This window comes from Cheilinus undulatus, linkage group 17, assembly GCF_018320785.1.
Source record: "Cheilinus undulatus linkage group 17, ASM1832078v1, whole genome shotgun sequence".
Lineage (NCBI taxonomy): Eukaryota > Metazoa > Chordata > Actinopteri > Labriformes > Labridae > Cheilinus > Cheilinus undulatus.
The window spans coordinates 23,353,256-23,379,931 of NC_054881.1; the positions used below are offsets into that span (position 1 = coordinate 23,353,256).

Here is a 26,676-nt window from a genome sequence, read left to right on the forward strand (position 1 = left end):
TAAATATTTGGTGATTAAAAACTCTGACAAAAAATAGGTTTAGCTTTTGTCAAGGAGACTAAAACAAGACAAAACACTACTGAAATTTAAAGTTTTCTTAACTTTCCGTGTATGAATTATGCACTACACAGATAACTGCAAGGAATTTGTGGCTAGGTGTATTTATTTAGCAACAGCATGGAGTGATAACATGTCTCTTTAAACACATGCTCCATGAATGCAGAAGCAGAAGATCTATTGAAATATAGAATTAAAAGCGTGATTTTGAGGCAAAATTGAGGATTTAGTGAGTTTTTCACCTTGCCTTACAACATGTTAAAAGAAGATATGGTGAGTTTGACTGTGGCTTAGTTGTAACTAAGAGGTGTTTTCACTCTTTTGGGTTTATTCTTTAGTTCTCTGACTTTTTAAACTGAAAAAAGGATGCTTCATAATTGGACCCTTTTGTTTAATCTGCCACATCCACTTCATTCATTTTACAGTGTGTCATACCTCCAGAGATTCATATGTGAAAACTGCTAATAGGAGTCTTGCAGAATGTGGAAAAGGTGTTTTAGCAGTGTGCTGTTAAAAATAATCTTTATGGAAATAATAGACATTTATGCCGATGATCATGTTTAATTTTTATCGAACAGATTAATTTGCATTCATTTAAGTCTGTTTCATAACTAGCTAAATGTCCTCCTAGAAGATGGAAACTCGGTGTTAAGAGGTTGAAGAGAGAAAATTTTTAAGAAGTGAAAAACAAAACAAGATAACAGTATTCCTTAATATGCAGACCCATTACCTTTGCCTGGACAAAAAGCTCCAGTGTTTAAAGAATATCTTTTCTTATGAACTCTGCCATCACAGATCTGCCTTCACTTTGCAGTGTGACTAATATGATGCTGTCGCTCTTCCTCAGTGTTGCTGACTTTCTGTCTGGAGATCCTGTTTGACCTTGTTTTACCTTCACACCCTGAGAGTCTGGGTTTTGGGGGTTTGGAGCACAGAAAGAAAGGTCTACATGCACTTCTTTGTGGGTTTTTGTGTGTATGTGGTTGTATGTGCATGTGTCGGGGAGGGGATAGCCCGGTCTCTTGTCCCCCATTCAGCCTCATGCCAAGAGCCATTAAAAAGCCCTTTGTGCTGGTGGACGGTGGAAGGAAGGCAGCCATTGGCCCCTCGGATGAAAACCTGGGTGGGTGGAGGGTGTGTGAGGGTGGGTGTCAAAGGCAGGGCCGTTAGGGAGAAAATCAAAAAGCCATCAGACTTGTTTGTGGGAGACGATTGTGCTGCTCAACAGGAGGGGCAGTTTTCAGATTCCAGAGATATGTCTTCATCAGATCAGTTTTTTTTTTCTTTACTCCTGTGACTTAAAGACAGGTCTACCATGACTGATGTACATATACCACATTTTTGATGCAAAATAACCCTTAATGTGCTTTTATTCAATATTGATGCCCATTATTCATGCATGGTGGTCATTTTAACAACTTATCCTGTAGTCAGTCAGTGACACTAACACTATGTCCTGTAGTTTTTTTCATAAACGCATTTCTGAAAATGTTCAGCCCTGTTTTATCTTTGAAGTCACATTTTGTATCATTAGGCCTTGAATAAAATTTTTAAAAAGCACTCAGTAGCTGCAAATATATCAACACTACTGAACTAAAGAGTTGAACTTCATTTTGAAGGCAAATACTTTTGTTATTCAGGCTACAAAACAGAAGAAACTTGATAAGATAAAAGTTTTGGCTGAGATTTACACCCATCCAAACTTATGGACATTCATCAAAAACTTGAATTAATAGAAATACCAATAAACAAAGAAAATAATATTTGGAAGTTAATATTTGACTTGCAAGAAACTGTCACTGCTGACGCTGATTGAGATATTATCTGTAGCATTAATGAGCTTTTTTGACACAGGTTGGTATTGCTTGGGGACTTGTGCATTAAGGTGCAGTCATTATTGGTGATCATCAAATATATATTTTTTTAATTTTATTTGTAGATTTATTTTTGGGCCTTTTCATTCCTTTATTTGATAGAGGAAGGACAGTGGATAGACTCGGAAACAGGGAAGAGAGTGGGGAGAGACATGCGGTAAAGGGCCACAGGCTGGATTCGAACCCAGGCCGCCCGCGTACATGGGTAGCGCCTTAAACCACTCGACGATCTGCGCTCCCGGTGATCATCAAATATAAAGCAAACAAAAATATTTGGTGGTTACGACAAGCTTTGGTGTTGGTTTAGTTCAGTTGCTAGAGCAGACGCCCATGTACAGAAGCCAAAGTCCTCGACACTGGTGGGTGACACGAGTCTCAGTCCTGGTGTTGTTTGGTGTGACACTTTCTCCCTGTGTTTCCTGCCTCTCTGCAACCATCCTATCACCCAAAAGCCCAAAAAAATCCTAACAAAAGAAAAAAGAGTGTAAACAGAGTGCATAAAATAGAAACAAAATAGAGTTTGATTTTTCAGAAAACTCCATGGAAAGGATCCCTGGACAGTGGATTGTTGGATTGCTGGAGAGTAAAATGGCATAAAATAATTACTTTAAAAGCATGCCTTGTGACAGAAGAGCTGATATTGTCCCATGCATTAAACACTTATTGTGTGATGTTTAATTGTCTGAGTTACACTAAGATGTGGTGAGTTTGAGTCTGGGCAATTGCTACCTAGAGGTGATTGCATACATGTCCTGTTGTTCTGTGGCGGTGTTAACAGAAAATAGATGCTTCATATCTTTTTCTTCACTTGTTATAATTCTCTAAGCAAAATGAGGGGGGCCTCCTATTGCTCTTTGCCCTGGGCCTCCAAATGACCAAAACCACCTCTGTTCACAAAACAGGGGCAGATTTATGGTGGCCTGAAAGTGTGATACAAAATTATAAAGTCTGACTTGTAATGACTTTAACCAAAACATTTTTACATTTCATTTAAAAAATCATCAGGAAAAACACTCTGACAAATGACAATACATATTTAATTTTATTAAAACAAATGTACAAAACCTTGAACAATTGACGCAGTTGGACAACAAATTACCAAGTCTGAAACACTTTTACAAAACTTGAAGCAATTTAACAATCAAATATAAAATTCTGAACTACTTTGACAAGACTTGAAACTGATTTATGAAACTCTGTACAAAATCAAAAAGTCCAAAACACATTATTTTTTAAAAACTGTAATAAAGATTGACACACTTTTTGCCTTTAGCAGCGAGATCAATCCCTATCACCAACGGTGCAGCCAGAAGAATATTTCAGCTACATATTTCTGACGTTGTCACGTTGCCCATCACTGATTTTGATGCTGATATGCTGGGCTGTGATTGGTGGAAACACATACAGGAAACAGATCTTTTGTTTTGATTCTTATGCAGGAAAAATGCACTCTTAGAGAGCCTGAAGCAGAAAGTTGAGGCCTAAAACTCCAGCTTTAAGCAAGAATGGACTGATAAGTGTGTGTTTATCACAGCAGCCAGCAAAAATGCTTAACATGTGTTCTTAGCTTGTTAGGCAAAGGCAACAGTTGAGCCATAAAAGAGGAGGATTTGATTCAGCTTCACCAGGTGTAGGCTCCAGGTATTCAGTGCACGATAGTGCAGTAAACAAAGTTTCTCAATGCAGTATCTTATACTCCTGGATAAATATTCATTGATAATGTCAGACAAGTGGATTTCTATCATAATATGACAGGCCAAACTGTTTCAATCTTGTGTTGGAGTTGCTTAAATAACTGAAGGGGTTTCAACAAAAAAATATGTAACAGCATATTTTCCTCCTCACATTTTCTACATTCAGTAGTATTTTGGGGGCTGGAGGGGCAGCTGTTGGGGGGCCTGGGGCCACCAGGTGATTATCACTGATCCACACAATCCATAATGACTGGAACAGTTAAGTTCAGTTGGCCAGCCTTTGCTTAAACTTTACCAGAAAAGCTCAGATGATATTAAGGAGAAAGGGGGTACACTTTGAAATAGTAGTAGTAGAAATAACAATGAATTAAACTTTCCAATTATACTGATTTAATAAATGGTGAGTATCTAAGTTAAAATAGAATATTTTTTTTGACCAAAATTGGCTCCTTCATAAGGCCAGGCCCCAGAAGGCCCTTTATTTTACCTTCTTTAGTTGGCACTCCTGACTGTTCAATAACAAAATCACACACTAAAGGTTGAGAGAAATGCAAATAATAATGATCATAAAGGAAGTCAGACATGTGCAGGTGTATTTCAGTGACCTATTTTGATAAAGAAGCAGTTTTGTGTCACTGTTCAAGGCATATCGATCACACCCACATTGCTAGAACTTTCTCCTCTCTCTCAGTCTGACCACAGCAGGCGGATCTAAGGAGTCCTGAAGAGGCCACTTAAAAGAACTAAAGACAAGATCTGAGACAACTGGAGGGGGTTTCAGCTCAATTCCCAGATACTCCCCTCCTCACTGTACCCATTCAACCCCCCCCCCCCCCTTTCTTTGGACACCCTGAGTGCTCTGCTGTCCCACTCTCTCTCTCTGACTGTCTGTGTTTTGCATGACAATCAGGCCTCCAAGTCCATGGCCCAGGACAATGCTGCTGTGGTCAGGGTTTGAAGTCTTTTAAGCTATTGACCGAGCTCTTGTGGTCTCTTCAAGGTTCCCTGATCCTCGACTTACACAGCTTTGTAACTGGAAACGAAGAGGGGGCCTATCTTCTGGTTTGAGATTATAAAAGCTCATTTTAAAGTACAACTTATGCTGGTGCAAAAAAAAAAAAAAATTGTATACAGTAATAAAAGTGTCAGTTTTGGCATTAATGGCTAAAATACAATATTTATGCACTAAAATCGCAGGATAATTAGATTCAAGCGTGAATAAATCAGGTTTCACTTTAGTTTGAAGGGCCCCAAGGCTTTATAAAGTTTAAAAACTATTTTATTCAGGACTACAAAGATTAGTCTGGTATCAGTCTAACCACACATGCTACAAGTGAAAAGGATACACTTTGATTATTGCGCCTGTAGACTACACCTCATCCCAAGACCAGTTCTGGACTTATCAGACTGGATGTCCGGCAGACCGGAGTGAAACTCCAGCCCAGTGTTTGTTTCAGAGGACAGGGTGGGTGTGGGGCGGAATCAAAGGGTTGAGACTTATTGTTCCAATCTGAAAAGGAACTAATGGTCGACCATCGCAACTCGGGATCTGAAATCCACGGGGTGCCCCGGGGACAGCTCGTACAATGGCCCCCTCCTCCTTCCCTCCCCGCAGTGTGTCTTCCTGCCGCAATCTGCGGCAAACGACTCGCACTGGGGGAGCACATCTGTACCATCCAGACCTCTCAGTGAGCACCCATCAGGGCTGAATGGCAGAGGTTCACCTGAATGCTGCTGCGCGTTTTATGGTGGAACTCCCTCTCTCTTATTTCAAGTTTAGTCCAGCTAGGAGGCCTACATTTCATAGTGATGAGTTGACATCTTTACAGTCAAATATGATTATTGTCTGAGTATATTTGCCTCTAATTTGGATGAATTTTGTCTTAATTCATCCAAACTTCACACAAATATGCGTCTTGTGCGCATTTCCCAGTCTTTGTTCCAAATAAGACGACAACATTTTGACTATAAATGATGAACTAAGGAAAAACTTCAACTCTTAACCCCAAAGTTAAGCACAAATCATCAACATTTCACCACAAACATGCCTTCACAGGCCTGCGCAATCTAATTTAAACTGCTTTTTAGTGCGCCATTACGCACTCTTTTCTAAGAACAGACATAACTATAAATTGTCATTGCATTGATGATCTGCTAGTTTCAAATCAAACTCATCCTGATTGAAGTGTTAAATTATTTCAGGGGTTTATTTCATTTATTTTAGATCATTGTGTATAATTGAACCTCAATGGCAGTGCTTTTAAATAACAAAGCCATTTCCCTTCAGGTGAATCATTTAAACAAACCGAGCTTTTTAATTCATGAACGAGGTGAGCAACTTATAGTGATTCAATATGTCCTTACAGGAATAGTGATCCCACTTTGCAATGTAAATATGCTTTATCAGCTGTCAGAGAAAGTCAACTTTTAATAGCTTTTTGGTTTTACGCATCGCGCGGAAGGACTTTAAATCCATTTGGCGCAAAAACAAATGAATTAAACTGCAGGGAAAGTGGCATAAAGTTGTGAAAACACATAAAACACGCCCACTACTTAGGGAGGCATCAAGGTCACTCACAATTTCACAATCAGCTGTGCGCAATTGTCTGCGCCAGCCAATGACTGACCAGATGGGGTGATCCACACCACCCGCAGCTGTGATTAGGAAAAGCTGTGGAGCTGAGAGGAGCATTTGAGCTTGAAAGTGAGGTGAGGGTGGAGGTGCTGAAGACAAGACTCCATGGAGTAGGCCGGAGGCGTCTTGGTGGTTATACTTCACCATACTGGCAGCTAATTTGGCGTCACTTCCATCACAGCTTTTTCGTCTGTTTTGCGTAATTTTGAAACGGATGATCAAGACTAAACTAAATCATCTTTAATTTGTTGTTAAGTTTTTGGACGAGCGCTGTCTCTTTTGGAGGATGTCCGAAAGGTCGCACAGTCCTGAATGCCAGACTCGGCCCTATGACTTCAGCCGGACCAACCTTGGCACCCAGATTTTGGGTCAGGATTCTTTAGGCAGCGCTGCGTCATTCCAGCTCCCTCATGGAATGCTGCCGGACCCGAGCCTCCTCTACAATAAAACCGCGTATGGAGGCATCACAGGGGCTTCCGCGCAGACCTTCTTCCCGTTCCCACCTGTCAGCAGCGACTACAGGGGATCCGACCTGCAGGCTGGGGAGTTCGGGCAACCCAAGCACTGGTATCCTTTTGCTGCGCCCGAGTACACCGGCCAGGTACCCGGGGTCACGGCAGCGACCCAGCCTGTAAATCTGAGTCCCCCTATAGCTGAGACCCGTGAGCAGATCAAAATACCGGAGATAAAGTCCGAGAAGGACACCGGCGATGACGGCTACTCATCGGAGGTAAAGATCCAGCAGTATCCGGCCTCGGCCGCAATGCCCCACGGAGTCTTTTACCCCACGGCCTGGAACCCGTCTTTCTGGCCCGGGATCACCCATATAACACCACCTGGAAGTAGTAATCAAAACCCTTCAACGTCATCCGCGTCCTCACCATCAATGTCCCCCTCACCCCCCAGTAACGGACTCCCAGGAAACGCGTTTTTCAGCGTGAACCCACCGCAGGCCTCCGCCGGGCCTCAGACACAAAACCCGGCGTCTTCTGCCAGGAGCAGCGGCTCTTCCAGCGGCGGCTGCAGCGACTCCGAGGAAGTAAGACCAACTATTCAATAAGGCCTAAAATTTTTACTGCTTTTTCATCTGTAACGTTTTGGCTTGACCTGTGTACTTCTTACTGTGTTTCCTACTAAAATGTACCTTTTTAATTCTACAGGAGAATCTTTCTACTGAAGAGCTAGAGCAGTTTGCTAAAGAGCTCAAGCACAAACGCATTACTCTTGGATTTACTCAAGCTGATGTTGGCCTTGCCCTTGGTAACCTTTATGGTGAGTTTAGATTTCACAGAATGTCAACCCCTGTGTGAATATACTGCATAAAAGAGCAAAAAGTCTAGGTAGTTTGAGTAAAGCTTAAACTGATTGCTTATATGCTAACATATGGAGGTAGTGATGAGACCAAGATCAACTCTAAAAATCTGTGTGGTAGCTCACTATACGGTCTTCTTGGATGTGTTTTTGCTATGTGATAAGACTATCATGTAACTTAATAAAAGTTTCCAAGCTTGGCAAGTGTGTCACTCACTTTTTGAAGGCACAATAGAAACGTTGTTAATGAGACTGTTATTCACAAGCCTTGGTTGATTATGTGATTTATGTGCATGTAGGTAAGATGTTCAGCCAGACAACCATTTGTCGCTTTGAGGCCCTGCAACTGAGCTTCAAAAACATGTGCAAACTGAAACCCCTTCTTCAGAGATGGCTGAATGAGGCAGAGACTTCAGAAAATCCCCAGGATGTAAGTACTCAACTCTTGACATCTGCCGACTAGTTTACAAGACAACAGAAGATCACCAAGCCTTCTTGGATCAGTTGGTCTGAGCAGGCCTTCCTGCTGAGAAGACCTGAATCAAGGCCTTCTGCCTGTTGAAGTTTAACATGCCGTCTAATGGACCTCAGTAGGGGGACAACTGGGATTAAAACAACTGATGCAAAATGTTATTGAAATTACAGACACAAGTATTAGCTTATATGGTTTTCCATATATATTATGCTGATATTTCTGAACATTCGCTGTAAATACTGGTATGTATGGGCCTATGTTGGCTTGTAGATATTCACCTATGTCTGCTGTTTGTCTTTTATGAGCTGAAGATATTGACCATTCATTACTGTAGCTTTAGATAATTGCCATACATGGTAGTAGATATTGGCCTGTATCATCTGTAGATATTAGCCTCTGTAGCCCATAGATATTGACTTATATTGCTTGTAATGTTGTCTGTAAAAATCAGCCTATATCAGCTGTAGATATGGGCTTAGACTGCTTGTACATATTGGCCCACATCGACTGTAGACATTGGCCCATATTGGCCCATTGGCTATAGACACTGGCCCCATATCGGCTGTAGACACTGGCCCCATATCGTCTGTGGACATTTCGCTAAATAAAGGAATGAATTTTGCCTTTATCTGCAGAAGATGTTTTCCTATTACATCTGTAGAAACTGCTTTTCTTGGCTGTTGTTATTGGCCTATATGGCTGTAGATACTGGCCTATATTAGCTGTTGATATTGGCCTGTAATGGCTGTAATACAATATCATGCATTCCTAATTGAAACCTCACTGTTTTCTCTCCAATTCCACAGATGTACAAGATAGAGCGAGTATTTGTTGACACCAGAAAGAGGAAGAGGAGGACCAGTTTAGAGGGAGCTGTGCGCTCTGCCCTAGAGTCCTACTTCATCAAATGTCCTAAACCGAACACCCAGGAGATCACCCATATCTCAGATGATTTGGGTCTGGAGAGAGACGTAAGTGCCAACTCTGAAGGGATTCGGTCAGCTGTTTTTAAGTAATGTCCCATTTGTTAAAGAAAAGTGCTGTTTTTTACAGGTGGTTCGTGTTTGGTTCTGTAACCGAAGGCAGAAAGGAAAGCGTCTGGCCCTGCCGACGGATGAGGAGTGCGATGGTCAGTACTACGAGCAGAGCCCATCCCCTCTGAACATGGCTCCCTCCCCCATTCCCAGTCAGGGCTACCCAGCTTCTAGCTACCCCAGCGCCCCTCCTCCTACACTCTACATGGCCCAACTTCACCGGCCAGACATCCTGAAACAAGCCCCGCACCCCGGACTGGTTAGTCACCTGACTGGATGAACGTGCTTGGGTAGATTGTCTTCTGAATGCATAATAATCCAAAACAAGCTGAAGAGGAACCTCCAGATCCAGTTATCGGATCAATGGATCATCTTTGGAATCTGCTGCTGAGAGATGGGTCAAACTAGACTTGGTAGCTCCATCTAAGAACTTTAAGTTACGGAGCCATGGACCAAATCCCCTTACTTGGCCTGCAATCTACCACCACCTTTTTTCCTTATACAAAGAACAAATGTTGCCTATGATTGTTTTCTGTTTTAATGTATTGTCAAGTTTTTCAATAGGTCTTAAACACCAAAAGCTAAAATACTGCTATTGTTGCTACAATAGCTGTTTGACTTATGGCATAAGGATGTGAAAACAAGTGTCTGCTTATTTCTGGGGAGTTTATTGTACTGTGGATGAGGTATTAGCCGATTTAATGAACATATTTTTGCCAACTAAGTCAACATTTGTGCAATATCTTTCTCTTATCTTATAGAGCAGCTACAGTATGTCTACAGTATAGTATGTTGTCTTTAAAGTGGAAAATGTTGCCTCAATCAGGGTGTTTTCCAATATTTTTGCACAAAGTTGCTTTTTTTATGTTGGATATTTTTTCTATGTGCTGCACATTTACATAGCCCAAAGAAAGCCATTGATAACTTCAGCAATGATTTTAGCTTTGAGGGTGGGGGTCATAAGATTCAGAATTATATGCATTTTTAGGTATGAGACCAATGAGTTGTTCACAAGTGCCTAGCTGTTGCTCACAATCTCAGGTTACTGGTGGTGAGAGACAAATTGTATTTCAATACCCCATTTTGAATTTGTGTAAAGGATTTTGTTTATGAAATGTTTAACTAAAAGTGATGTTTGGGTGCTCACTCGAGTGTCTTATTCTACAAAGTTTAATCTGTACCCTGACGGTGAATTTTCCAAATGTATTTGTCATAAAACTCATGACTAGATGACAGCTTAGGGGTTGCAAGTTAAAAGTAGTGCAACATTTAAGTTCAGGATCACCTCTATAAAATAAACTTGTAAGAGTTACGCAACTGAATTACTTCCCAATGTTGAGAACAATAACACGGGTTAAACTAATACTATGCAGTAGCTTCTTTCCCAATACAATGTAAATGATTAAATCATAATTTATTGAATTGTTAGCTGCATCTAGTTTTTCTATTTAAACCATAAATGTATTCTTGCATCAAATCATATGGTCTAACTGATTTTTATGGTGAAACCTTTCAATGTGTGTATATATGAGTGCCAGTGATTGCTTTTTTCAGTAAACATATCGCAAAAACATGAAAACCTTTTGCTCCTGTATTCCACATTTTATGACTTGCTAGCAGATTTAGTTGAACTATGCATGACCAGAGGAACTGAAACATGTCTTGGTGGTAACAGAGTACAACAGGAAAAAGGAACTACTGTAACCAAAAAAATCACTTCTGTTTTACATAGGTCTCAGAAGGTTGAGTGTCTTTTACATCAGCAAATTTGTTACATATGTTAAGATCACTAATGGGTGTTCTTCATTAAAATTATCACTTTAAGTAACAAGAGAAAATGGTCATAAACGGAATGGTTGAAAAAAAGAGAGATGGATGCTCATTGTGGGAAAGGTAGAAAGAGTGTTGGGGGCTCTTGTAAAACAAAATGTTGAACAGGGGATATGTAGGGGGTCAAATACATTGGCTTTATTATGAATCATCTTAAAAAGGATTTGTTTCAACCATAGACATCTACAAACAGAAGTTATGAAGAAATAACAGCTAAAAAATGCAGATGTACTCAATTTCAGTAAGTGATACAAAAGTAACTGCAACATAATGAACATACTAGTATAAACTATTCCATGTTAAAGCCCTCATGTTTTCATTTGATATTTGACCTGGGGGCAACTTTAAAAAAGAAACTGTAAAAAAGCATTGAGGTTTTTGTCTTAAACAGGGTTTGATATTTTGTTTTAAATGGATTAGGCTTCATGCAAGCAACAGAGATTAATCAGCAGGGCTTTCAAAAGACTCCAATTTTTAATTATGATTAATCACAGGATTTCTGTAGTTAAAATGTGCAATCAAAAATTACACAATTCCAATAGAAAAACTGTTTGTGTCTTTTTGTATTCTGTGTTATTCTAAGGGTAATTGACTCACAGTTTGGACACGTGTTTTATAGGTAGATTTAAGTTGTAACCATAGAAAAAGGAACTTGTTATATTCAATTCCTTTTTTTCCTCAACGGAATGCTGCACAAGTTTATTTGAAACAGCAAAAAATAGACAGTCTTTGGTTTATCTGAGGCCAACTTGTGAGTCATGCATCAATTTATTAGTTGGTATGAGTAAAACATGCAGCACGTATAGTTCAGCGCAAACAAATACATACAGTCCCCTCTCAAAGTATTGGAATGGTGGGCCCAATTCCTTTATTTTTGCTGTAGACTTAAACAATTGGGTTTGACACAAAAAGATGAATATGAGACAAGAGATCAGCATATTAGCTTTTATTTCCAGGTATTTACATCTGGATCTGATACACAACTTAGGAGATAGCTTTATTTGTGATGGAACACCACATTTTCATGTGAGCAAAAGTATTGGAACAGATAGACTTAAACTAGATTAAAGTGAATAAGACTTAATATTAAGTTGCAAATCCTTTTCTTGAAATAACAGCATCGAGTCTGTGGTCCACTGACATCACCAAGCTTTTGCATTCTTCTTTTGTGATGCTTTTCCAGGCTTTCACTGCAGCCTCTTTCAGTTTTTGGTTGTTTAAGGGGGGTTACTCCTTTCAGTCTCCTCTGTAGCAGGTAAAATGCTCTATAGGGTTTAAGTCTGGAGAATGACTTGGCCAGTCTGAAACCTTCCACTACTCGCCCCTGATGAACTCCTTTGTTGTTTTGCCAGTGGGTTTTGGGTCATTATCTTGCTGTATGGTGAAGGATTTCCCAATCAGTTTGGTTGCATCTTTCTTTAAATTGGTAGACAAAATGTGTCCGTAGACTTCTGAGTTCATTTTGCTGCTGCCATCATGATTTACATCATCAATGAAGATTAATGAGCCCGTCCCAGAAGAAGCCATGCAAGCCCAAGCCATGATGACATTACCTCCACTGTGTTTCACAGATGAGCTTGTATGTTTGGGATCATGAGCAGATCCTTTCTTTCTACAAACTTTAGCCTTTCCATCACTTCGGTAAAGGTTCAGCTATGTCCCATCAGTCCATAAACTTTGTCCCAGAATGTTTGAGTCTCCTCTCTGTATTTTTTTTTTTTTCTTTTTACTTTTTAGGCCACAGCAAAAATAAAGGAATTGGCCTCACCGTTCCAATACTTTTGGAGGGGACTTTATAGTCCTGCTTATTTTCTGCTATATCAAAACTCATACATTTTCAGAATACTCAGTTGGAGGGAATGGTTGCGCTTCACATCAATGAAGACCATCAGTGGAGTGCTAAACCCAAGCCCAAAAATGTTCAAAAGTTAAAAAAAAGGCAGCACAATTTGAAATCCAAGTTATGAAGAACAGTACAATGACATTTTACTAGTTTATTTGGCTCACATCACAAACGCGCATTTTGTATATATGTTGCCTTTTTTGAAACTTATGCCCAATTTTCAGAACACTGCTTTTTAATTTCTCCATAAGAAAATCATTTCTTTTTGAAAATTAAGAGGATAAATAAGCTATTCATTTATATTTACAGCATTAGTAATAGTCTGATTTTGCTTTCAAGATAATGAAAAGACAACCAGATGGGATAGAAATGTTACTTTTAATTTTTTTTACTTTGTGTCATTAGGAATTGTTAATCAAGATGTATGAAATAAAATACTATTCTTCGGCAGATGTAATCCCAGTCACTGTAGAATGAATGAGATCAATGAGGGAGACCTAGAGAGGTTGTCTGATTTTCACATGGTGAGAGCTGAGTCTCTCTTTTTCACATGTAACACTCTCTGCCCAGTGAACTCTGCTTTTTTTTTGCCTGATATGGTTGGTTACACGGTGTCTCACCTTTTCTAAAGAAAAACTGTATTCAAGCTGTTGAATAGCATTCAGATATCATATATAAATAAAATAATGAGCCAGGAAAAGTCTAGGGTGGGCTACTAAACAAGTGTGTGGGCCCTGGTCCTCCACAAGGCTCTATAGGCTGCATCTGATATGGAAACACTATAAACAGGCAACAGGAGCGAAGACACACTGGGGTTGGATACAGAGGTGATCATGGGATGACGAGACTCAGTTACATGTAGATCAGGGTAGGAACTACCCAGAGTGCACTGAACAATGCTAGCTAACATGGGAATTTATTTTTTAATCTTCTTAAAATATATAAATCTGTCTTCTGCATTTCTCTGTACAACATGCATATAAAGGACATTCAGGTTTATCTAATAAGGACAAAATGTCTCAATATATGTTCCTTTAAATTACATCAGAGACTGTCAGTTCCCCTTCCAGTATCCTTTGTACAACATTTTATGAAGCTGTCGTTACAGAACATGTGTTTTGGCAAGTTTTCTCTGTTGTGCATTACAAGCCTATGTTTGGAACAGAGTGAGCTGTTTTGAATTTTATCTTGACTTTAAGGAAATAGGTGTAGTCTCATTCTTATTGACAGTCAGACAAGACTGACACCAATCTTTTGTAACATGTGAGTGCAGTTGGTATCAAGGGGAATGCCCACAAAACTTCACATCTACTGTGAGCTGAGGGAGTAAGCAGACTATTAATAACTCCAGTGCTATAGAGCTATGAAGAATGTGGCCTTCCGTACTACAAATAAATTTTAATGTCTATATCTTTCATACTGTAGATTTTTATTTACCCAACCTAATTAAAGTTGAGTAGAAGAACAGTGTGGCTGCAGGTCATCATTAAGTTGACTCATTACAGCTTGGTAGCATTGGCATCTGAGATAAATATCTTGGTGTTCTCAGTGTTGCAGGCAAGAAAAAAAAATTCTTTCCCCCATGGGGCGTCCTGCATCTAGCTATGACATGATAAATCTATTTGATGCTTCATCTAAGCAGTTAAACTAGCCAAATTTGAACTTGCATTAAGACTGAAAATTGGGGTGTCAGCTAGGGTGGCCATTTCCACAGCACCAAAAAGGAGGACACTTTGCAGCACTTGGTGAAGCAATAATAATTGCAACAAGTAGGATTCTAGTGTATTCCCCACTACAATACAATTTTGTCCATGATCATGATAGTATCATGATACAGTGATTCATTGAAGGACAATGATCTTGAGGTAACGTGATTAACACAAAGCTGGTCATATTGAGCACACATGTAAGAAAGGAAAGCTAGTTTTTAAATAAGCCTATCCCAGCTGGTCGCCAGTCAATGGCAGGGCTGACGTACACAGACAGACAACTAGGCACACTCACATTCACACCTACGGCTAATTTTAGAGTCACCGATTAACCTAATGAGTATGTTTTTGGTGGTGGGAGAAAGGTGGAGTACGGGGAGTGAACCCACGCATGCACGGAGAGAACATGCATACTCCACACAGACAGGCCCTGATCAGGAAATGAATCAAGGACCTTCTTGCTGTGAAGCAACAGCGCTAACCCCTGCACCACCATGCAGCCCAGGCTTTAGCTTTTGACCTATGTTGCACTACACACTGGCCTACATTAGCTGCCTATATTGGCCTACATTGGCTGTAGATACCAGCCTATATCAGGTGTAGATTTAGTCTTTATCCTCAGGTTTTTTTTTCTTTTTAATAATAGATATTAATCAATTTAATCTGTTCTTCCCTTTTTTTTTAATCAGTAAAGTACTATATTGATAAACTGCACTCAACATATTATCAAAACATACAACCTTACAACATGAACATACCATAGCATTGCTAGCTCAAGTTCTAAAAGCTTTAACCCAGGTTTCCAGGTCAGAGTAAACTTTGTGCTGAGACAAGCTGTTGTACTGCGAGCATATTTTACACAGTCTCTCCCTCCAGTCTGTGTACAACTTCACCTTCCACTTGCTTTTCCAGTTGAAATATTCATTATAGCGTTTCTTATTTTCTGCTAACCCTTGCAGATACTTCCCTAAGTCTTTAACAGAGTCAAATTCATCAACATGGATGAAAGAGTTAGGTGGAGCCACAGCTTTGTAGTCGTCTAACGGTGGCCCCATGACAACAGGCACTGTCCCGCCTTGGTAAGCATTCCTCCACAGCTTCTCTGTAATGTAATCTTTGCTGAATGAGTTCTCAAATGACAAATAGAAGTAGCAGTGAGAGACTGTTCGCAAGAGGCCTTTTGATGTTAGAGGTTTCTTTGCCCAACGTCCATAAAGTTTCACAGGAACAATTTTACTTAGTTCCTCGTACACTCTGCTTCTGTTGTGCTGGCTCTTGTAGTTGCTGATAACCCAACAAACCAAAGAGCTTTTATTCTGATGGATGTCTTCTTCTCCTTTATCTTCCTTTGGCAGCAGCTCGCCGTAGGGAACAGTTACATCCGCGTCTCTCCTATAGGTTATAGTCATGTTGAAGAAATTAGAAAACTGGCTCAAGTTTTCACTGTTAACAGGGGCTTCTAGAGACATCCAGGCCCACCTCTGGCTTTGTGGACGTGGGAGGTCAAACGGCAGCTTTTGGCTGCCCTGCATCAGCTCCCGATTGTGGAACACGACCACGTCTGCTGAGGGAAACGCAGAGCGCTGATCCACCAGTCTGCAGTGAGGGATTTGGTAGCGGTCCCAGCACACATCACCCCTCAGGCTAAATGGCCTGCTATAGGGCCAGTACCACAGCAGGATGGTGATGTTTCTACTGCTGCTCGTGTGACTGAAAGTGGGGGTGTTTGTGTCCGTCAGAGCCTGAAATCGTCCTGGCCATCCGTTGAGGAGAGACAGTCGTAACAAACAGAGAAAGCAGAAGAGAAAGAGTCTTTTTCTCATTGAGCCAAGCTGAGGTGCACACCCCTGTCACAAAAAGAGGCGAGAATTACAATCACTACAGAGCAACATGGTTTTTGTGGCTTTTAAACCTTTGGTAGATCATCATGTCAAAAATGTTAGGGTTGCATGTGGAAGCTTATGTCAGATTTTTTAAGTAAAATGTTAATCTTTCTTTAAAGGCTTAAAGGTATCGCTCATTATGAATATTTGCTGTGATTATTGTAAACAGATGTATTTTGGGCTCATTGTGTAAATAACTCCATCTAATACCTTTATAGAGATAATGTTATTCTTCATTGTCTCTTTTAGTTCACATAGAGGGGTTGATTTCCATTTCAGTCTGTTTAATAAGGATTTTAATATCCTGCCATCAAAAAAAAAAAAAATGTTTTCAAGTGTGGTCTTGAAGTTTAGATCGGTTTTTGCTAGTCTGATACAGTGCCCATCACTCCCCATCTAAAATTAAAACCTGTGTTGTGAGGTAGTCAATTAGTCCTCCTTTAAATAGCAAAACTAAACATAAATCTACAGTTTATATGCCATTAAAAGTAATGGTAAGGTGGTGAGGGGGTTAAGTTTGTGACCATAAATTCCACCCTTCCTGCTGTGAGTCTGAAGACTTTGCAACTCATTCCTCGACTCTCACCCCTCATTTCCTGTAGTCTGATTGCAGAAAGCATCTTATTAATTTTCATGTTGCAATTTGAAGTGACAGGCAAGGGCAGCAAAGACAAGACATTGCATGAGTTTGATTTACATAGACTTATAGAGTAAACACCAGAAAGGTTAACAAGAGACCCTGATAACCATAAATGCATAGGTTTACATAAAATATCAAGTTAAAGATCTGCTAACCACATAGAAAAGGCCACACATGTGAACATCTTAAAAATTAAATATTAAACTAATACAATAAAAGCAAAAGCAATAATTGTGAAGGATGGAAACATAAGCATGATGATAAATGAAGTAATAAGGTAGCAGATGGGTTCATTTCAACAACATAGACTGCAGTAATAAAAGATAAGCTGACTATTTTCTTTACAGTTTTGGGGGAAATTCTGGGAAATTAGAGTTAGCACTGGATAGATAAATAAGGTTTTTGGCTTATCATTCAAATCTACCTCTGACTATCTATTTTAGATTTTCAAGAAGAGAGAAAATACATCATTCTTTGTAGGTTTCACCTAAGCTTTCTTAAAATAAGAGTAATAATCTGTTGCATAAGTAATTATGGTATATTCCACCACAGGGAAATGGTAATTATTGTAATGAGAACTCACCATCAGGTATCTTGACTCAACCTGCAGTGAAAGGACTCACCATCACCCACTCAGATCACAAACTGTGAATTTTACTGGTCAAGGGACCTTTGTGTAGGCTTCCTTTGCTTCTCTGTATGGGCAGAAACATATACTAAGAACAAGAAAATATCCCTGGGTCAATACTTTTTTTAAAAATGCAGACAGAGAATTTGTATCTGGTACTTAAGACTGATAAGAGTTCAAACACATTGAAAGTTATATTAAACATGTAGTTTAAGTAAACATTTAAAGCTCAAATGAGATGGTTTAGCTGGTAGCAACAAAACCCAACTTTATCGAGTGTCCAATCAGAATGAAGGCATGAAAGCACAAAAATGAATCTCAATTTAAAAAAACAAAGCATCCTGATAATTAGACAACACAGAGATAAAAATGTATGAACCCAGCTCAAATGGGATAACATGGTTTTCCTTTGCTGTCTACTATTGAGGGAAGGGGTTATCATGTAAGTAAATGACCTCAGACATCTTAGCATATTTAGCTCACTTGTGAGCTATGCATCAACATTTTCATAGAAATAAGGTTAGGCGTGTTTTTGAAAGAGGTGGGATAAAACCTCATATCATGTAAAAGCGGACGTAGAGCCCTGCCAGAGCCGTAATCACCACGCCTGGGTGTTGGTTTCTGAGAAGCTCGCTATGCCACTAGCTGGGGGCCAATGCTGCACCATGTAAGCTGAGAATGTACAAATACACAAACAGCTCACATGGCACACCACTTTCTATTTCAAAACAAGCTTAGTTAAAGCTCAACATATACTCTAAGCACTAAAGGATAATAAACAGGTCTGAAATGGAAATGGAAAAACTGGAATTTCTGCAATGGTAAAACATAACTCTGCAAGGATATTTTAGAAATGATAACTTATTACTAATATAATTTACTTGAACATCAGGCTGAAAATAGAAGCACTGCTTGCTAAATTGTGGGCTAATTCCATTCAAAACAGCTAATTTTACTACCTCTACTGTTCCACCCATAACCATATCTATAGTAAAGCCCAAAGCACAATGTGAGTAGTTGTTTTTCAGTGCTGTGGAAAAGTATGTTCCCCTTTTGAAGCTTAGCATTAGTTCATGCAACATATGGTATAGCCTTACGCCCAGCCATGATCAGCTGACGGCCAAATGACACCAATTGTCACCTCCCACTTCTCACTAAACCCTGCTTGCATTAATGCTTATGCACCATGCTGATAATGCTGACAAAGCTTAACCTCCTCCACCCCAGCTTCCTCCTTTATAGCATAAAGCTTATTGCAGCCTCACATTGAGATTCATACTACTATATTAGTTGCTTTTGAAATAATTTTATCGTATTCAATACACATTGTCATCGATGTAACAGTCTATATGGGGGCTTCTAGCCCTGCACTCCCTGGAAAGTCAAAGCAGCTGCTTGACTAACCCAGGGAGAATCTTGTGAGCAGAGCCTTCTCCACCAGGTTAAACTGTAAATCCATTTCTCAATAAAATGGTTAAATGTGTTACAAGACTGTTCCTGAATGAACCTGATTGCTTGTACTTTTGATATTTGTCGCACTTACATGTTTTAGACAATCAAAAACATGTTAATATTAGACAAAGATAACCTGAGTAAATACAAAATGCTGTTTTATAATAATTTCATTTCAAGGGGATAAAAGCACTTTCCGATCCATATGTGAAAAAATATAATTGCCCCTTGACCTATTAACTGATGGTGCTACCCTTGGTGGCAACAAGCAAACAAGTGCATGCATGGGTCTTTCACAGCTATATGGCTGTCAGTACTGCCTTGGTGTAGGTGTCAGATAATGTGATAAACAGCACACTCCTGAAACAGCCTTTACACCTTTGTCTCCACCCTTAAACTGTGAGCTGCACTTCAAACATTTGAAAACAGAAAAAAGGATTACTGTCAAAGGACATTACTCATGTACAGGATAATATAAGCAAATAGAAAAGGGGCACCTCTTTGTCCACAGGGAGCACCAAAATGGACACAACGTGAAAATTCCTTACAGGAGCTTTAGAAAAATGACAAATTACTTTTATTAGACATTGTTGTGAATATGAAAGTGTAATATAAGCATGTGGGTTCTCCCTTCTAAAATAAAGGATAAATAAAAATGTTTGCACTGTACTGTACATCATAATAAAGCAGCAGATAGCAAAGGTATACAAATCTGGATTGCAAGCTACTCTTATGATCACAGCAGTGTTCTACTGAGTAGTGCTACCTGTCTAGCTACCATGTGGCACTGTCAAGTAAGTGAGGATTTTTTTCAATAGATGCTTTTTGTCCATCCACACATGCTCCTGCTAAAATCTTACAGGTTTTGGTGTACAGCATCGAAGCATGCTTCTGGTTCCTTACAGTGAGTAGTAGTGTTTTTAAGAAGAAAGTGAGAGTTATTTGATTGGGGATAATCATCCACTGAGATGCCACCTAAGGAAACTTAAAAGAGTTCCAAAACTTCCCCATACTCTGACAATACAGCAAGGTGTGATTTCATAGAGTTACTTTGTTCTGATGGCATTATTTGATGGAGGATACAGCTAGTGTTTCATGCATCAGCAGCATTTTTGACAAGGCAGCACATTTTCAAAGAGCACCATCAAAGTGAACTTCAAATGTAGTTGATACTTCTTTTAAGATCTTATTTTAAAGCTCCTGTTCAGGAGTTTCAGGTTGGGTCACTTTTGGATAAAGCTGTACTAAATACATCACTCAGTATGAATTGCTGCCTGTTAATAACAGCACATTGTGATTCCCCTGGTCTGATACCAACCTGGCAGGAACATTAACAAGCATTAAAATATCTGTACAGAATTAATCAGTCATCTCGCTGATGGCATTGTTGGCATTTGTAGCTCACATTCAGCTTTAAACTCTTCCAAGGAGCTTTAAAAAAACTGGGACACTTTGTTGTTTGTATGCAGTGACATAGTAGAAAATGTTACCTGGACTATCTATCATCTATCTATCAGCAAAGCTGTAACATTTATACAGATACTGTTTGAAATCTGTTATTTAAAGCTTCTAGAGGTATGATTTTTTTTTTACAGGATGTGGTGACAGGTTCATGTTGACGGTGGTATTGCTCTTCTCGCTCATAGTTGTCAAGTGTTAAGAGGGTGAAAAACTAAAATAGACACGGATTCTGAAGCTGTATAGGTTTATTCATCTACAGCATACTGAGATAAGAGCTCTTTAAATTTGTAGCTTTAACATGCGACTTATCATCTTTTGTATCTCCCACTGTATAGAAAACAAAAAACAGAAAATAACACATTAGAAGTCGGAGCACACTGACCTGAGGATTTCAAGATGAGTCTGCTTTCTCTCCTCAGTCACCACAGACACTATGTTCGGTTGCCACTGGTAGGAAACTGATGGTGAGCATGAAGCGTTTAGAAACCATAACCAGAAACCTTTTTAAGGAAGCTGAGGAGCCTCTCTGAGAAATTGTTGAATATAAAAGAAGCTCAGCAGAACTGTGGAGCACGCTTTGTCATCCCAGTCACAATTTCTGCTTACTAATAAACCTAGATATCATTAGCTTTCTTTCTGCCCGTCGTCTTTTAAGAGAAACGCTGCAAAATGGGCTGAGCACAGACAGGATGTGTGTGTACCGATAGGAAAAGAGGAAGCATTGAACATGATCTATTTAAGAAGGGGTGGGGGTGGGGATTTTATACCTGTGAAACATAAGGATAAAAGCAGTTCATTATTTTTTTTCATACATATAATTTAACATGTTTATGTACAGGTGAGAGGCTACATACAATATATTACATACTTGTCTGACACATGCACTGTTTGTACAGTTCAGTGGCTGAATGTTTTTTTTTTGTATTTTACAGTTTGAAACTGTTACTGTCCTGCAGTAAAATGCTCACTAGGCATACTTGTTTAGCTGCTCATCAATGCAAATATCCATTCAGCCAATCCCATGGTGGCAACCTATGCATGTAGGCATGGACAAGACGACCAGCTGAGGTTTAAAATGAGCATCAGAATGGGGACTACGCTGATTTAAGTGACTTTTAATGTCTTAATTAAAGTGACATCTGGCTTAGTGAATACTGTACTGTTAATAAATCCTTTTCATTCTATAACTGCTTCTATCAAAACATAATATTGATACCTAATTTTAGCCAAGTATTCTGCTGTGGATTGGATTACACAGTAGGTATTTTGCATAGGAGAGTAGGAATACATATTTTTCATGTGCCCTTTCTTGTATTCTTATATACAGTATATCAGTATTTTCCAGCAATCTTGCTGTGCACTTATTCTAAGGTACAGTTCCCTAGTTGTGTGAAAATTTACAAAAATTCACAATGGTATGAAAAAAAAAAATGCTGCAGTTTTGCACAGCAAAATTAGGTTGCTAGTGTGAAAGCTTTCCCTGACCTACTCCATTCTTGAAAAGATAAAATGAAATAAAATAAAATGCATGTGAATTAATCAAAGGGACTTCAGCCAGTGGGATGCATTTTTTTCCCTAAGTGGTCATACCAGGAAATGGTATTTGTGAAAAAGGTTTCATTTTTTTCTCTCTGATTAAACCTTTTCTTTTTCCTGATGTTTAACAGTTATAGACTCTTGGTCATGGACACATTAAATATTTAAGGTGTCCATCATAAATAGTCACCAACTCAGGATGTGTTTGGTATTGTAGTAGCATAAAAATACATGAATCGTTGTCATTTTTGAAATGATAAAGGCACCCTTTATTATATACAAGTGTAGGACATGTAGAAAGCATAGTTTTAAGAGTTGTTAGTGGTCAAGCTCCTACTTCTGTGCTGGTTGTGGGTCAATATAAATTCATGAAGACAGTAAACAGGCAGGTACTTCATCTGTCTTGGGCTCCATCCTGCAGCTATGGTATCTCTGTGATGCGGCAGAATTGCTGCTGAAGAAGAAGATGGAGAGATATTGACAGACATAATGGCTGATAGTAGTCCTGGCCCTAAACACACACACATACACACACGCAGCAAATGACCAGGATTCAGTTCAAGGTTTTTAAAGGATTATCACATCAGAGAAAACACTGAACAGCTCAGGAACAACTGCAACAGTCATATCTTTTCAAAATATAGATTTAAAAAGATATGGACGATATTGTTGAGTACTGTTCACTAGTGTGGACACAGACACTAGAATCATAAAACAGAGATCAAACAATGGCATGTCAGTGAAATTTGCCGTAGGCCTCTCGTCTATAATACCTTAGAAAACTTTTAGAAGTTGTGATAGAAAATATGAAAACTTCAGTTGAAAAAAAGAAAAGCTGTCACTGTTGACATAGACTAGAGACATGTATAACTACAGCATGAAAAAAATAACTACTCTCTTTGTAAAAATTACTTAAATTACTATTACTAAGCCATAACTAAGACTTAAATTAGTCTGTGGTCTGTGGCTGATGAAGATGTTTTATGGTTGTTTTTTCCTTCATTCAGGGAGCAAACTATGTCAAGCTAGTGTTTAAGTGAACTCATTAATATTGCCATTTCTTTGATTAAACACACTGCCTGTTATTATGAATTTTTAATATGGATTATCAGATTCTGTGCGAGATGTGGGCAGGATTGGACACACCTGTTACAGCTGTGGGCAGGAGTGGGTGGCACATGGGAACAGGCGGCAAGCGGGAGCAGGATTAAGAAAATAGTCCCATACAGAGCTCTACCTGTAATTGTCACTACCATTGGGGTATAATAGTAAATAGATGTAGGCTGATCAGCAGAACATAACCCAGAGCTAATGCATGTGTTATAAAGAGAGAACCAGAAACAGAAAAAAATATAGTTTACACACACTGCTAGTTCAGATTAAAATCTCTTTACATTTTAAATCAGTGATTGATCAAATGTTTCAGAAAGTTAATCTGGTTTGTAAGGTAAAAGAAGATCATATGCTTCCCTCTAGTGGTTTAAATGCCTTACTGCATAATTTAGGAATGATCATACTTTGCCATTAACAAGTGCTTATCCTAGAAGAAGAAATGTTAAGTGTTTTTTTCGAAAGCCTGTGTAAAGAAAATGTTTTAGTTATACTGATGCTCTGTACGTTTCCTCATGTGTCTTCTAGTTTGGGTCTGTGCAAACTGATTTGTGATGGAAGCAGGTTCCAATGAAAGAGATTGATCACGGCACCCAAAGACTGGCTAGAAAGGGAGCAATTTGTTCTGGAGGTTTGTACAGAACGCTGCACAGACAATCAGGGATTAGTATCTCTGCCAGATGTCTCAGATTTGTTTTATTCTTTGTATACTTTTCTTCCTTCTGGAAGAATCAAAGTCATGAAAATACTGTAAAACCTGGTGCAGTACAAAATGATAAGCAATGCATCTGCAACCATCACACAATCCAACTCCATTAAAAATCAATTGTGCATTGCAGACGGCATCTTCATGTCTCTGGACAATGCTAGGGAGCACATGCACACATGCACACAGGCGGGGATTGAGTAAAGTTTTGACCACCTTTTCTCCATCATCTCTGGACCTGATCACTGGCACCTCTGGACCTGGTTCCAGGCCAGATCTGGATCACCTGGAGAGGGCACATTTAGTCATATCAGATTAACTGACTTTTTACAGATTGCTGAAGAAAATTCCCCTGCTACGTATATGAACAATTAAAATGTATATAGTGAATAATAAGAATATACACACATTTAATTTAAAGCTATTACTTAGATCTCCCCCTGATGTTCAGAAAAAAACTACACTGGATTGGTTAAATAAATTTGCAGGAGTATAATTGCTGTAGTGTCATTGACTTAAACATGAAAGACTATTTTTTTCTGCTGCATTATTATGATATAATGTTGTTGCTTTTTTCATTGCATCGCGGTGATAAAATAGTCTTTTCAAAGGTGCCATCAACTGATTATAACTTAGCTGTTTTCATATTACAATATACCACGAATGTGTTAATAAAATGCAGCTAGTTTCTCATATTTGCAGCTGTCCTTCACTTCTAATGTCCCCCACCCCCCTAAATCAATAAATGAATGAATATATAAATATATATGGATATGTCATAGCAGTGTTTTCTTACTGTTTATCAGTAACAGCTGCACTTCATTCTCTAATGCTTAAAAAGAAGTAATCACACTAAAAGACCACAAGAGGGGAGTATAGTACAGAGAGAGAGTGCATTTACATTTGTATAATAAATAGGCGAGATCAGGCTGCCTCAGGAATTCATGGCCTCAAACCCTGATCCCCAAAGGCCCCAAAACATCAGAGTTTGCATATTGGTTGTATGTTATTTGGTTCATACAACGGTGAACATGGTTTCTTTTGAAAAGTAACAAAAAATGAACTGGGAAGTTGAATGATCATAAACAGACCGTTCATGCTAAAAAACCCTCCTATGTGGCTTTATGAAAACAACTCTGCAAAGACGAGTAGAGTGGTACTTTCTACTAATAAATAAAATCATAATTTTAAACCTGATTTTTGTATTGGTCCAATATTAAAATCTGTTTGATGATCTTTCTAAGCGTGACAAATATGCAAACAAAGGACTAAAAGCGTGAAGTATCCAAGGAGTTGCATCTAAATAAACCACGCCAGTATGCCTGAAAAACAGTGATTCACTTCAAGGTAGGGCTTGATTAAATTAAACAACATTGCATAATATCAGGGTGTATTTAATGCTCAGTCCAGTTTAACCTGAGTGCTCACACAAAACTTCACGGCACTACCTCAACTTTATAACATGAAAACTACATTTAACTAGATAGTAGACTTACAGCATGATTAATGTGATCAGACCAAGCTGTGTTTTCAGTGCTGAATCTGACTCAGCTAAAGTGATCAAAACCACATAGAAACAATAAGAAGGATATTTGATATACAAGGTATCAAACTATTTAGTGTATTTTTTTAGTATTGCACAGTAAAAAAAATTATGGTAAAGTGAAGTTATTCATGAAATCATGCTTGCATTGAATTCATGGTTTCTGTTGCACAACACAAACCAGAACATTGTGTTTAGTTCTTTTGTTGTTACCAGGGGTGTTTGAATTTGTAAAAGGACAGCACCTTTCATTTACATTTTAAACAAGACAAAAAAAGAGTAAATACAAAATTGCTTTAATTAACCTTGAATAATCTATGACTTCATGATGGATTCCACAGAACAGAGTCATCGCTGACAGACAATCACGCCCTCATGAAATCCTCGCCTTTTTGATGACATTGTTGTGCTTTTCTTATATCTCACTGATCTGTGTCTGTTCTGCCTTGAACATTAGAAATTTACTTTGGCTTTAACCTTGCTTTTCTCACTATTCTTCCTTTGCTTATTTTTTGTAAACCACAAAGTGAATGCCTGCCACATGACGGCATTTTCTGTCAGCCCCGACTGTCGATCATCACCTGAAAGTTGGCTGTGGGGATGAACACAAAACATGTCAAGCAGAAAGAGAGATGAGGAAGAAGAAGGAGAAACCAAAACAGACTATTGTTAAGAATGACTGACAGACACAATAAAGAAATCACAATGTGCCCAAAAGTGTGTGGATAAATATCTGAATGTGCTCTTATTTTGTAGCTGTCTTTACAATGAAAAAACAGTGACTCTAAATTTGTGTCAAAGTCAAGCAATTTCACCTGCATCTAGTACCTCAGGGATTATCTGTATATAAGGTCTTATCACCAAGCATCAGTATTGATCATACTGCTGCTCTCTGGCCTGAATGGGATCAAATCTCTGCAGCAAAGTCATGTGAAGAGCTTAAAATAGCCACAAAACAATGCCATAATTTAAGAATCACATGAATGAGAATCAAATGTATATAAGACACCTTGGTGTCCAAACATTTTTGGCCTTTTAGAGGACCATATGATCCATTTAAGCTCTCATGGTACATGATTATAGTTGTATTGAATCTCTTAGGGTTATCTGTAACTGCAATCTTAATTTAACCTCATAAAATGACTTGAAAACACTCCTCACAATCCTTTGATCCTGCGCCTAAAGAAGGCATCCAGAAGTGGCTTATTTTCAAAAAACAACACAAACAGGGTCAAAGAGGGACAGCCCCATATTG

General features: G+C 38.9%; 2 protein-coding genes across 5 annotated transcripts; one reads left to right on the plus strand and one right to left on the minus strand.

The window, feature by feature from the left end:
* Positions 1-5,799: 5,799 nt before the first annotated feature.
* On the plus strand, positions 5,800-10,226 carry pou5f3 (POU domain, class 5, transcription factor 3). The gene is made up of 5 exons (XM_041811255.1): positions 5,800-7,299; positions 7,421-7,532; positions 7,871-8,001; positions 8,853-9,017; positions 9,100-10,226. Exons 1-5 carry the CDS (start codon positions 6,547-6,549, stop codon positions 9,358-9,360), a joined length of 1,422 nt encoding a protein of 473 aa, XP_041667189.1. The 5' UTR covers positions 5,800-6,546; the 3' UTR covers positions 9,361-10,226.
* A 2,201-nt stretch (positions 10,227-12,427) lies between these two features.
* Positions 12,428-21,175, minus strand: LOC121525588 (fucosyltransferase 7 (alpha (1,3) fucosyltransferase)). 4 transcript variants are annotated; one of them, XM_041811648.1, is made up of 4 exons: positions 20,909-21,175; positions 19,563-19,618; positions 17,569-17,680; positions 12,428-16,309 (listed from the first exon to the last, which is right to left on the minus strand). In XM_041811648.1, exons 3-4 carry the CDS (start codon positions 17,569-17,571, stop codon positions 15,236-15,238), a joined length of 1,077 nt encoding a protein of 358 aa, XP_041667582.1. In that variant the 5' UTR covers positions 17,572-17,680; positions 19,563-19,618; positions 20,909-21,175; the 3' UTR covers positions 12,428-15,235. The 4 variants fall into 4 exon arrangements, with proteins under 4 accessions (XP_041667582.1, XP_041667580.1, XP_041667581.1 ...); XM_041811646.1 differs by lacking the exon at positions 19,563-19,618; XM_041811647.1 differs by having other exon boundaries at positions 17,569-19,618.
* Positions 21,176-26,676: the final 5,501 nt, after the last annotated feature.

What these genes read in the sequence shown, in the direction of transcription:
- pou5f3 (XM_041811255.1), top strand. Translation starts at nt 6,547, where the DNA reads ATGTCCGAAAGGTCGCACAGTCCTGAATGCCAGACTCGGCCCTATGAC. An exon ending in CTTCAGAAAATCCCCAGGAT is followed by an intron (nt 8,002 to 8,852) that starts GTAAGTACTCAA and finishes CCAATTCCACAG; the next exon opens with ATGTACAAGATAGAGCGAGT. An exon ending in ATTTGGGTCTGGAGAGAGAC is followed by an intron (nt 9,018 to 9,099) that starts GTAAGTGCCAAC and finishes TGTTTTTTACAG; the next exon opens with GTGGTTCGTGTTTGGTTCTG.